General features: G+C 44.9%; 1 protein-coding gene across 2 annotated transcripts in view; it reads left to right on the top strand.

Annotated features, from left to right (window-relative positions):
* Positions 1–2,250: 2,250 nt before the first annotated feature.
* SLC22A23 (solute carrier family 22 member 23) overlaps positions 2,251–12,826 on the top strand; it is a 135,187-nt gene continuing 124,611 nt past the window's right edge. The window contains exon 1 of one of the 2 annotated variants that reach the window (XM_089516650.1): positions 2,251–3,269. In XM_089516650.1, the coding sequence (XP_089372776.1) occupies positions 2,604–3,269 (666 nt within the window). In that variant the 5' untranslated portion in view covers positions 2,251–2,603. The remainder of the gene's footprint in view (positions 3,270–12,826) is intronic. The other variant, XM_089516651.1, reaches the window with a different exon arrangement.

Genomic DNA, 12,826 nt, shown 5'->3' with positions numbered 1-12,826 from the left:
AAACCCTGTGATAGCTTTGCCTTAGGACTGCCATAAGCCTGAAACAACTTGAAGGTACATGACAACAACAACAACAACAAATCATGGATGGGATGGAAGCCAAAGCTTTTATGGTCTACAGCCAATGCTTTCATACCAGACTCCTCTCTTTTTCCAGTATGAACTGAGAATGGGTTTCCTTGGATGCCATAGGTATGACTTCTGGGCACTCCTGGGTAGGGCAGCCCTAAAGTTTAGGGTGCCAGTGCAGTTGTGATGTTGGCTCCCCTGAGCAATGTGCCATGAGCAGAAGGGGTTCCTGAGCAAAATGACAAGATTGGCACAGAGATTAACAGAGCAACTAAAGAAGGGGGTGTTTTGTGGGGTTCCTCAGTGCAAATCTTCTCCTGTTAATGTTGTGGGCCTTCATGAACAGGATTGGCCTGCTCATGGGTCTATCTTTGGAAATCAAGGCCTAGAGCCTAAGGTTGCCCATGATCCTTGGCACACTTAACTGAGGATCTGTGCCCCTCCCTGGCCACAAAAAACTCAATGGAACTTTGTTGTTGTTGTTAATTGCCTTTGAGTGGACTTCAGTTCATGATAACCCTATAGATGAGACAACTCCAAGCACCGCTGTCCTCAAATGCTCTGCAATGTTCCTTCAGGTTCTTGGCCATAGCTTCCTTGACTGAATCTATCCATTTGGTATAGGGCCTACCTCTTTTCCTCCTACCCTCTACTTTTCAAGGCATTATTGTCTTTTCTAGTGAGTCCTGCCTTCTCATGATGTGGCCAAAGTACAATCGCCTTATCTTAGTTTCCAGGGACCTAATTGTTCATCTTTTTTGGCTATCTGTGGTATCTTTACCACTCTCCTGCAGCACATCCCAAATGGCTGGGTCATGGAAACCCACTGGGTGACCTTGGTCAAATCACACTCTCTGGCAAACCCCCTCTGCTCAAGAAACATGCCAAGAAAACCCTAAGGCAAACGCCTTAGGGTCGCCATAGGTCCAAAACCACTTGGAGGCACCCAACAAAAACAACTTGTTCTTTCATAGCTGCCATTAAGAGCAAACATGAGAGTAGGCAGGGCTTTATATTTCCTGAAGGGACCTCCTCTTGCCTCCCTCAACCCACTCTTTTTCCACAAGACTTGGGGAGGGGGGCACAAGGCACCACAAAATGTAGGCCATTCAAGGAAGAATGACCAAAAACTAAATGCTGAAATACACTCAAGAGAAATAATAATAATAATAACAATAATAATGTGAAGTCGAAGGCTTTCATGCCCAGCATCCATAGTTTTTTGTAGGTTTTTTGGGCTATGTGGCCATGTTCTAGAAGAGTTTCTTCCTGACGTTTTGCCAGCATCTGTGGCTGGCATCTTCAGAGAATGCTGGCTTGGGAGTGAGTGGGGTACACACACACACACACATGTATTGTGTGACCCTGGGTTAGGAGAAGTGATTTCCATGTTAATCTGTGTATTGTTCTGTTGTTGAGTGGCAGGGCCTTAGGGTGGGATAGTGTCTATTTAATTAGAAAGCCATGCTTTGTAGTGATGCTCAGAGTGGAGGGGGGTTTGGAACTCCTCCTGGATGGAAGGTGGAAATCATAGAAGCACAGAGTTGGAAGTGACTGCAAGGGCCATCCAATCCAACCCCCTGCCATGCAGGAACTCTCAGTCAAAGCATCCCCGACAGATAGCCATCCAGCCTCTGCTTAAAGACCTCCAAGGAAGGAGACTCCACTACACTCCGAGGGAGTTTGTTCCACTGTTGAACAGCCCTTACTGTCAGGAAGTTCCTCCTAATGTTGAGGTGGAATCTCTTTTCCTGGAGCTTGTGTCCATTGCTCCGGGTCCTAGTCTCTGGAGCACCAGAAAACAAGCAAGCTCCCTCCTCAATATGACATCCCTTCAAATATTTAAATAGGGCTATCATATCACCTCTTAACCTTCTCTTCTCCAGGCTAAACATCCCCAGCTCCCTAAGTCGTTCCTCATAGGACATGGATTCCAGACCCTTCACCATGTTAGTGGAGGACAGGTCCTGGAAAAGGAGGGCCCTGAAGGAGGAGGGGAGGGCAGGAATGGCGCAGAGAGGGAGGGAGGGAGGGAGGGAGAGAAGCAGTTCTTCCTCTTCTTGCCTGCAGGGGGCGCCAGGGGGCCGCTGAGGCTGAGCAGCAGCACTACTAAGAGGAGGAGGAGGAGCAGGTGCTGCTGCTGCTGCTGCTGTCGCAGCCTGCCTGCCTGGCTGCCTGCCTTCCTCCTGCGCGGCTACCTTTCCTTCGGGGAGCGGAGGCGGGCCAGAGGAGGCGGAGGCGGAGGCTGGCCTTGCAGGTTGAGGGCGAAGCGGAGGCAGCGGGGAGAGCAGGAGCTGCAAGGCGAACTCCCCGGCGGCCAGGGAAGGAGGCAGGCCAGGAGCAGAGCCCCATGTGGAGGAAGAGGCGGCGGCGGAGGAGGAAGGAGCCTTTCTGGGGGGTCTCCCCGCTGGCCAAGGGGAGGCTGCTGGGGGCCTTGGCCGAGGCAGGCAGGAAGGTCCCTGTGTGTCTGCTGCTGGCCATGTGAGCCCTCCTCCTTCCTTTCCTCCCGCCTCGGCTCCCGCTGCCCCGCTTTGATGGCCATGGACCGGCGTCGAGACGAAGGGGGCGGCCAGGAGGAGGAGGAGGAGGGCCGTCCCCTGCCGGAGGAGAACGGGGCTCTGCCCCCCGGAGAGGCGGACCCCGAGGCCCCCCGCCAGCCCCCCGGACCCTCCGCCGCCGCCGCCGCCGCCGAGGCCTCGGAGATCCAGCGCCTGCCGGCCCCGGGCCCCTCCTCGGGCCCCTCCTCGGGCTGCAGCCCTCTGCTGCTGGACTACGACGGGTCGGTGCTGCCGCTGCTGGGGGGCCTGGGCGGCGGGCACCAGAGGACCCTCATCCTGCTCACCTGGATCCCGGCCCTCTTCATCGGCTTCAGCCAGTTCTCCGACAGCTTCCTCCTGGGGCAGCCCCTCTCCTGGTGCAGCGCCGGCGCCTCCCAGCAGCACCAGCAGCACCAGCAGCAGCAGCAGCAGCCCCACTCCCAGGGCCCTGGCAACTGGACCGGCAGCCCATGGCCCGGACCCCGCGGGGCACTGGCCCCCAGCCAGCCCCCCATGCCCCGCAACCAGAGCAGCTACAGCCGCGGGATGCAGGCCGCCCCCGAGCTCCCGACGCCCGAGGCCAGGAACCAGAGCGCCTACTGCGAGTGCAGCCACAGGTTCCACCGCATCACCGGCGGCCTCCGGGAGAACGTCGTCAGCAAGGTAAGGGAGGGCACCCCCCCTCAGCCCTCCTCGCTTGCTTGCCTCTTGCCTGCCTGCCTTCCTTCCTTCCTTCCTTTCTTTCTTCGTCCCTCTCTCTCACCCTGTCTTCCTTCCTTCCTTCCTTTGACTCTTTCTCTCTCCCTTTCACCCTTCCTTCATTTCCCTCCTTCCTCCCTTCCTTCGTTCCTCCTTCTCGCCGACCCTCCCTCCCTCTGTTTCTTTGTAGTCTCTCCCTCCCTCTTCCTTCTTTTTTCCTTCCTTCATTCCTCTTCCATTCTTCATCCCTTCCTTTCCTTGTTTTTTCCTTCCTTCACTTCTTTCCTTCCTCTTTTCATCCCTTCCTTCCTTCCCTCCTTTGTCTCTTCTTCCCTTCCTTGCTTCCCTATTCCTTCCTCTTGCTTTCTTTGTCCCTTCCTCTTTTCCACCCCACCTTTATCCCTTTCTTCTTTCCTTTTCTTCCTTCCTTCCTTCCTCTCTTTCTTTCTTTGTCGCTCCCTTCCCCCTCCCGCCTGCCTTCTCCCTCCCTTCCTCTCTTCCTTCCTTCCCTCCTTAGTCTCTTTCTTTCTTTCTTTCCTTCTTTCACAATTGACTGCTGGGATTTCCAGCGCGGGAAGAAAAGAGGCCCCCAGAGGAAGAGGGCAGCCTCCTCCTCAGTCTTGTGCCTCTGAGGGAATGTCAGGAGGCCTCCCTTGCCCTCCCAGCTTCTCCTGCAGTATTTCCCTTTTCCCTACAGCTCTTCAACGTACAGGAGTCCTCTCCATTTTCATTCCCCTGCAAGAGCCACGATTTCCAGACCTTCTCCTGGTCTGATCCTGAACTGGGCGTTGTGGGCCTGCAGACCCCAACATCTCTCACCATAAGGTCCCTCTGTCTCTGTGTCTAACAAAGGCTGCTGCCACACTGCAGAAAGAAAGCCCTTTGACACCACTTTAATTGTGGTGGCTCAGTGCTGTGGAATCTTGGGATTTGTAGATTGGTAGTGCTCCAGAGCTCTCAAACACAACTTCAAATCCCAGAATTCCATAGCACCAAGTTCAAGTGGTGTCAAGCCACTTTATATCTGCAGTGCCCCTGCAGTGCCATGTCAGCCCTAGTTTGCATGCTTCTGCATTTCTGTGATGCTTGTGAAGGAGTGACTTGTAAATATTGTGTTACAATATTTACATCCCACCATTCAGACCTAAACACAGCACCTCTGGCCTGATTTCAAAAGTTAAACATTACTTGGATGGGAGATCATCAGGGAATCTCCAGCTAGGATTAGGCAAGAATCCTGCTTGAAGCCCTGCAAAGGCTGCTCCTGGTTATTAGGGTGGATGTTCTGATTCATTTCTGTTTAGGCACAAGGGCCTACACAGTGCTTCTTGTGCCATAACCATTTGCACAAAGACCTCTCAAATGCCCCAGATCTTGTCTGGTTTCAAAACCAAAGCTAGATCAGTTCTTGGTCTTTGGCTTGAAACCCTGGAGAGATGCTGCCAGTCATTGTTGACCATAGCAGCCTAGATGGATCACTCTGTTGTCATTTGCCATCAAGTGTGATTTATGGTGACCTAATGAATGAGAGACGTCTATCAGTGCCCTGCTCGGGTCTTGCAGACTCAGGGTTATGGCTTCCTTGGTTGAATCAATTCACAGGTAGTGTGGTCTTCCCCTTTTCGTACTGCCTTTACTAATGAGATATCAAAAGTATGGCAGCCTCAGGGTAACCATCTTAGCTTATAGGGAGAATTCATGCCTGGTTTGCTCCTATGATTATATTTTCATATTTTTAGCAGTCCATGGCATCTGTAGAATTATCCTCCAGCATCACATTGCAGTGATGAACGATTGGTCTGACTCAAGACAAGTCAGCTTCCTATCTTCCAACTACATAGGAATTGTAATAAAGATTAGGAAGAAGGTTCTGGGGGCATCCATGGGGCAGCCCAAACATCTCAACTGACTTGGGATAATAATGGGAAAGTTCATCTGAGCACATTCAAGATACTTTTCTCTCAGTGCCACTCATCTCCTTCCATTCAGAATTAAGGTCCTCTGATAGGTTCACCTTAGGGTCACCATAAGTTGGAAATGACTTGAAGGCACACAACACACATATGCACATAACACCCCATATGAAAGTGCTTAATGATGATGGTTGAGTTGAACACATTTTTCAAGTGGATTCCAAAGGCATTTCTTTGAACAGAGAAGACAGTATTGGCTAAGAGTCAATCTGGAGGGTCGGACATCTGCATTCAAACATTATTGCTTATTAATTAAAATATTCACAACTTACCCCACATCCATAGATATTTTTTTTAAAACCCAGTCTACCAGGATTGTTGTGTTCAGTGATGTCATGTGCAGACATCCCAGCATGACTTCTCTACTTACTACAGAATACAACTTTCTGTTGTATTAAGGTTCTTGTTATGTTTTCAGTCCATGAAATACACTGTAAGTGTTAGAGTAATTTTATACGTTCTTCCTAGTATGCCAGTATTTGATATTAACTCAAGAGGTTACAAAAGACAGATGTAGTTCTCCTTTCTGGCCCAGACCAACAATACCTGACCAGTGTTGGATGAGTATTTATCCCTGGGTTTAGAAGGTGCCTATATGATATTGTGTTACAATATTTACATCCCACCATTCAGACCTAAACACACCACCTCTGGCCTGATTTCAAAACTTAAACATTACTTAGATGGGAGATCATTAGGGAATCTCCAAGTAGGATTAGGAAAGATGCTGTGAAACCTTATCTACTTACCAAATGTGAGTTTCTATGTATGACACAGTGTGTGCATTTATTAATCATAAGCTATGTCTATTTACCTACATGTGTGAGAATTCAATAATGAACTTCCCTTGACTAGTGAAGCATCTTTGTCATGTTACTGTTTGTCGAAAGGAGGTAAGATGTCACAAGATGAGCTTAAAACACAAGGAAAATACAATGTACAGTCTTGATCTCAAACATACTAGGGAGTTGTCCCCATTGAGAGAAGAGGACTTACTTATTTTGCTTAGGAATATCCTATAAAACAATTATTTTCTATGAACAGTGATAAGAAAACACTAACCTTGTCAGCTGATCCTGGTCTGGTGTGTTAAGGGTGCTAGGATGCCACACTATTTTGCTTTATTCTAAAATCAACTAGTTGCCAATTGCAGTCTAAGATGGTAGTTTAATTTTCAAATAATGTTAAACCATTGTTTGTTTGTTTATTAATTAAAACATTTGTACACTTGTACATCAGGGCAATATACAAGCAAGAATAAGATAATAATTATCGTGCAAGTACAATTACATTTAGTATTCTCTATACCATGTTTGTGTTCATTAACTCCTCTCCTTAGACACAGCGCTGAAAAGGAGATTGCTAAATTTAATTTTATTTGCATGATAATTATTATCTTATCTTTGCTGGTACATTGCCCTGATGTACAAGTGTACAAATATTTTAATTAATAAACAAACAAACAATGGTTTAACATTATATGAAAATGAAGCCACCATCTTTGATCGCAAGTGGCAACTAGTTGATTTTAGAACAAAGCAAAATAGTGTAGCATCCTTGCTACCCAAAGAAACGGTGGTGATGGGGGACTGGGGATTCCCCACCAACTGTCAGCAATACATTAGTTATTGCAAGAGGATTGGGTAACCTTTGAATCATTTGCATCAATGTATACCAGTACTAACTGGGGTTTGGTTGAATTAAAAAAGTTTTATTTAGAAAAATGCAGAGTGCAAACACACACACATACACACAAGATAGCAGTTCAGACACAGCATACAGAGCTAATCAAAATGGAAATATGGAAAAGGGATAGTGGAGGTTTGGGGTTTTTCAAAGGGGTTATAATCACCTGCCCAATGGGAAGACTGCGGAAAGCTGGAGTGCCTCAGGCTGGGAGGTCTGGGGGGTGACACAGAACATACTCAGAGTGCAGGTGTGTATGCAAGCTGGGCTATGTGCCATCTGTGTGCACAGAGGTTAGGTTTTGAAGCCATATTTATACTTTAAGACTAGCCCTAGGCGATAGGCTATCTTGCAGCGAAGGTTGAATGACTTGTCCCAGGAATTAACAATGGGATTCAGGTCTGGCTGATGGCTTTAATTCTAGTGTAACAAAAACAGTGATTGGGCTGGGATATCCCTAAGATAGAGGGATGGAGAGGTTTGGCTGGGGGCCCAACAGGGGATAGGCAGAGAGAGATTGGCTTACTGTTCCGGGTGCAAGAGATCCTTTCTCACATTTCAAGAGGAAGTGCAGATTACTTGGGGGAAAGGAGGAGCACTTTAGATTTGATGGTTTTGTTTACCTGGATGTACACATGCTTCGGGGAAAACAATCCTTTTTTTCCCCTGGGAACCTGACCTAGTGTACCTGAAAGGTTATTGACCTCTCAAAAATGTGCTATCTCCAGATATGAGATATAAAAATACGAGAACCCCAACATACAGTATGGCATATGCAGGGGTGTTTAATGATGTGGAGCTTTCATTTCTATTTTCATCTATCCATGGCACCTTAATATGGCTGAACTGGACGTTATGGTTAGTGTTGACTATTGTTTAATGAAACTAGCCAACACCAGCCATGAAAAATGATCCTGGCTTGTTTTCACTAAACCATAGTTAACACTGACCACAATTTCCTGGTTAGGATAGCAACAAACCATAGTTAGTTGAAAATGGAAGCAAACACATCCAGTCTATTTGTGATGCAGAGTTACACATTAACTAGGATAATAGCTTTTAAGAGATTTGAGAGTAGTTTTTTTCTTCTGATGTATGCACTTGTTTCTTTTGCCCTCCTATAGCCTCTAATTAAATATGTTGCACGTGTATCCACGGTACGCAATTATATTAGTTTCATACCACTATCATTGTCTTGGCTCCACTCTCAGGAATCATGGAATTTTTAGTTCTTTGAGATACTTAGAATGATCTCCCAGAGGATCTAGTGCTGTATTTCCAGAGTGGGCACTAGAGAATACTAATTTCCTTAGCAGAGTATAAATCCCAGGATTTCAGAGGATGGAGCCATGGCATGGAACTATAGTGTTTGAAGGGATTACAAGAGCAATCTAATGCAACCTCTTGCCAGTCCAGGAACATACTATACAACTACAGCATTCCTGAGAAATACCCATCCAACATCTGTTTAAAGACCCCTAAGGAAGGAGACTCCATCATCCTCTGAAATAGTCTGTACTACTGTCAAACAGATTGTATACTGAAGTTATCTTCCTAATGTTTAGGTGAACTATATTTTCTTGTAATGTGAATCCACTGGTTCATTTTCTTCCTCTCCACGGCAGCAGAAAGCAAGCTCACGCCACCTTCCATATGATATCCCTTCAAATGTTTAAAGATAGCTGTCATATCACCTCTCAGTCTTCTGTTCTCCAAGCTAAACATACCTAGTTTTACAGGCTGTTCCTCATAGGGCTTGAAATCAAAGCTGCAGTGGAATCAAAGTGCTATAACCATGCAATGTGGATGCAAGATTCCTCAAAAAGTACAAAAATCAGTTTTCATATGCTATTTTTCTCTTGAAAAGTCTTTTACCCTCGGAATAAGGTGTTGTTGTGTGGCTTTAAGTCATTTCCGACCTATGGCAACCTTATCATGGGGTTTTCTTGGCAACATTTGTTCAGAGGGAGGTTTGCCTTTTCTTCCTTCTGAGGCCAAGAGAGAGGGACTTACCCAAGGTCATCCAATGGTTTCCATGTCTGAGCCCTGTTCAAACCCTGTTTGTTCTCCAGAGTCATAATCCAGTGCTCCCTTCAGTCCAGTGCTCAAACTACTGTACCACACTGGCTCCCAAGGTATTATTTGTCTTTATATTAAATACAGGATATGGGGTTCACCCAGGCAACCAGCTGGCAGTGCATAAAACACACTGTGCAGAGCCAGTACATTTACTGTGTGAATCTGTGTAATGTATGTTTAGTCAGATGTAGAGTGACCAGATGGCAAAGGGGGATAAGGCACTGCAAAATGTAGGATTCTCAAGAAAAATATGGGGCATTACCAAATAAAAGCTAAAAACATTCATATAAATGTAAATTCATGCTTGTTGGTCATGCTCAAAATGGAGGACATTTTGGAATTCTTTCTGGACCAGGTTGAAATGTAGGGTGCATCCTGGAAAAGGAGGATGTCTGGTCACCCTGAGTTAGACATAGGCCCCATACAGACAGGCCAAAATAAAGCTGCTTTGGGTCACTTTGGAGGTATGCTGTTTAAATGATGCATGCGTCCTAAGAGTCCGGAAGCCATGCCAAAGCCACAATCCAATCCTAAGGACTGGAGCGCAGCTTTGCCGCAGCTTCTGGACTCTTAGGATGCATCTATAATTTAAACAGCATACCTCCAAAGTGACCCGAAGCAGCTTTATTTTGGCCTGTCTGTATGGGGCCATAGATTCTGTTAAGCTCAGTGGGACCTACTGTGAAGTAAGTGTGCATCAGCTTGTATTGCCCCACCCTTTATGAGCAACCTTGAATTCTTATCATTCTTTCTAACACTGTGGTTGGGTGGTGCCATGCTTATCAGTATGGAAGCAAAAGGGTGTTAGCTCAAAACAACATAACAGATTCTGCATCGTCATAGAATTTCACAGGTATGTTTTGTTCTGTGAATAATTTTTTTAAAAACAAGATTGAAAAAAAGCACAGCCACCCCCACTCCTCTCGAGTGATTTTCATGCCTTATAGAATATTGAGAACAGTTGAGAGATGGAAAGTGGAAGGTATCATTTGAAGGGGGGTAGAAATGTAGGGGAGGGAGCTTGTCTTCTTGAGGCTGCAAGGGTATATCATATGTTGGAAGACAAGACTAGGATCAGAGAAATGTATGTTAGGCCTAAGACTCAATGTTTTCAAGAAAGGGGAAAGGACATTGTTCTTTTTCCCCTGTTCTTCAGAAACCTCACTTCTCTGCAATACATTGTTTAGGTTTCTGATATCCAGTTTGGAATAGTAGCATTTTTAGCACTATATAGCACAGCAGAAGATGTTTTTGGAAAGTTGGGAAAGGGGACAGGGTGACAACAAATGTTGCCAGGTTTTCAAAATAGCAGTAGGGGCAGGGACTTAGCCAAGGGGGGGGGGGTTCTTGGGGTCTGGACCCCCCCTTCCATTAGAAAAATGAATGGTGCGTGCTGCTGCACCGCCGCGCCCAAGCCCCATTATAATGGTGGCACTTAGTCTGGACCCCCCCCCTTCCTAAAATCCTGGCTACGTCCCTGGTAGGGGACAGTTGAAATCCATGGCATGCAGAGTTCACAATCAGGAAGTAGCTGTTAACAAGCTTGCATTCCACCTGAATAGCCAATAAAAGTGTTTATTTTAGTTAGCCTAGCCATGTATTTCTTTATAAAATTAACATATTATCCACACTTATAAATTATGCAATGCACACATTTGTGTCTTTATAAATGGTGCACATCCTGACATATTGTTGTTGTTGCGTACCTTCATGGTGACCCTAAAATGAACCTATCATGAGGTTATCTTGGCCCCATGATTTATTCAGAGGAGGTTTGCCATTGCTTTCCTTTGAGGCTGAGAGCATGTGACATGCCCAAGGTCATCCAGTGGGTTTCATAATCGGGTGGGGAATTGAACCCTAGTCTCTAGAGTTGCATTCCAACTACTATGCCTATAGGTTGTTGGACTTTATTTTGCTTTCCAGCCCTCAAATAGGAGGCATCCCTTATAATAAGGGATACCTGACAACCCTACAGACAGCTCCCCTACACCCAAACATGGCTAATTATTGTTAAACACAACGGTGCCTTGCAATATTCTGCTGTAGATTTGTCCTTTTTTCCCCCCAATGGTTTATATCCAATTATTAGAAATGGGAATTTCATAAATCAACAGTTGTATAAGCTCTGTTGATCCATTAGGTTTACATTAGTTGGAACTAATGATTGAAAGCTAACACTGTTTCTGATTAAGTTGATATATAGTGTATGAGATTAGAGTTTATCTTTGGAGATGAGCCTTTCATCCTAATGATGGCATGGAGGATACTCTTCTATTACACTGTCTTTCCAGTGTCACTCTGGTAAACAAGTGCAGTGTAAAATGAAACTGTTACATCATGGTTGTAGTTCCCCGAATCCCAAATCCCCAAAGCTCAGCAAAATTGATTTCTCCTGGAGATTCTGTGTTTGGACTCCCTGTGCTGTGAATTAGGCAGGCAGAAATCGAGTGACTACATACTTGCTTTTTCTTGCCACCTGTGCTGGCTACTGGCATCCTGTTAATGCTTTCTTTGAAAATAAATGGGAATGACGATGATGCATCAAGCAACATATCCTGAAATACATAGTAGCCATCAGAACTTCAAAGGTTACAATGCTATGGTTGGTCTGACAGTAAAAATTCTTAATAAAATATGGAAAATGTGAAAATACTATGGGTGAAGGGAAGGAATTTTCTTCAAAAGGAATGTAACCTCTGGAACCATGTCCTATTCCCCACAAGCTCCTTTAAGCAATTGTGTCGAGGGAGGCATTTTGTTCATACCCTAAAGGATGGTTGTTGAGTCTTGGACATTTTGCACTTTTAGTCAATTGCCTCTTCTGCTTTATCTCAATTATGTACTGATTTAACCAACCCTTGTAAACCATTTTCTAACCCTGATATCAAACTTTGATTTGAACCATGATTTTTAAGGGAAAGGAATTTGGAATTCAATCAGGAGATAAAAGGAAGGAGCATGCCTATCTGTAGCTCATGTCCAATATTTGAATCATGGTTTTAGAAATGAAGAATCTTAAGTTTATGTATCACTTTTGACAGATGCACAGGGATTTATTACAGTAGCGTGTACCCATCAAAAATGAAATAATTATATTCAGTTGCTGACACAGCAAATGCTTCTATTAAAGGTGAGGAGAGAATTGTTCTTTTATTTTTGTGGTAATTCAATTACAAGCATGTTAGCTAAGATAGCAACATTGCACAGTTGCCATTGGTGTCTATGTGGTAGAGCTTGCAAATGTTATTGCAAAAAACAAGTGTGTTTGTGTTATTTTTTTTCGTTTTAGCAGTAATTTGCTATTTATTATTTTTTTTTAAAAAAAAATGTAACTTAAGGTAAGAAATGTCATCATTTCCTCAAAATGACTGCAAAACTGAGGCTTTGAAAGTGAATATTACCTGTTGTTTTTGTGTGCCTTAATGTTGTTTCTGGCTTACAGTGACCCTGTCATATGGTTTTCTTGGCAAGATTTGTTCAGAGGTGGTTTGACATTACCTTCCTCTGAGTGTGAATTGCCCAAAGTCACTCAGTCACTATATGGGCCTACAAGCACGATTCTATGGTATGCTTGGGCTAGAAGCTGACTACAGTCGGCCCTTCTTATACATGGATTTTTTTATACATGGATTCAAGCATCCATGGTTTGAAAATGTTCAAAAAAGTATAAATTTCAAATAGCAAATCTTGATTTTCCATTTTTTATAAGGGACACCATTTTGCTATGTCATTATATTTAATGGGACTTGAGCATACACGGATTTTGTTATACACTGGGGT

This window comes from Sceloporus occidentalis, unplaced genomic scaffold, assembly GCF_023333645.1.
Source record: "Sceloporus occidentalis isolate IW3139 unplaced genomic scaffold, rSceOcc1.0.p SCAF_3, whole genome shotgun sequence".
NCBI classification, from domain to species: Eukaryota; Metazoa; Chordata; class Lepidosauria; order Squamata; family Phrynosomatidae; genus Sceloporus; species Sceloporus occidentalis.
Note: the sequence above shows the minus strand (reverse complement) of the source record. Positions and strands in the feature narration are given on the sequence as shown.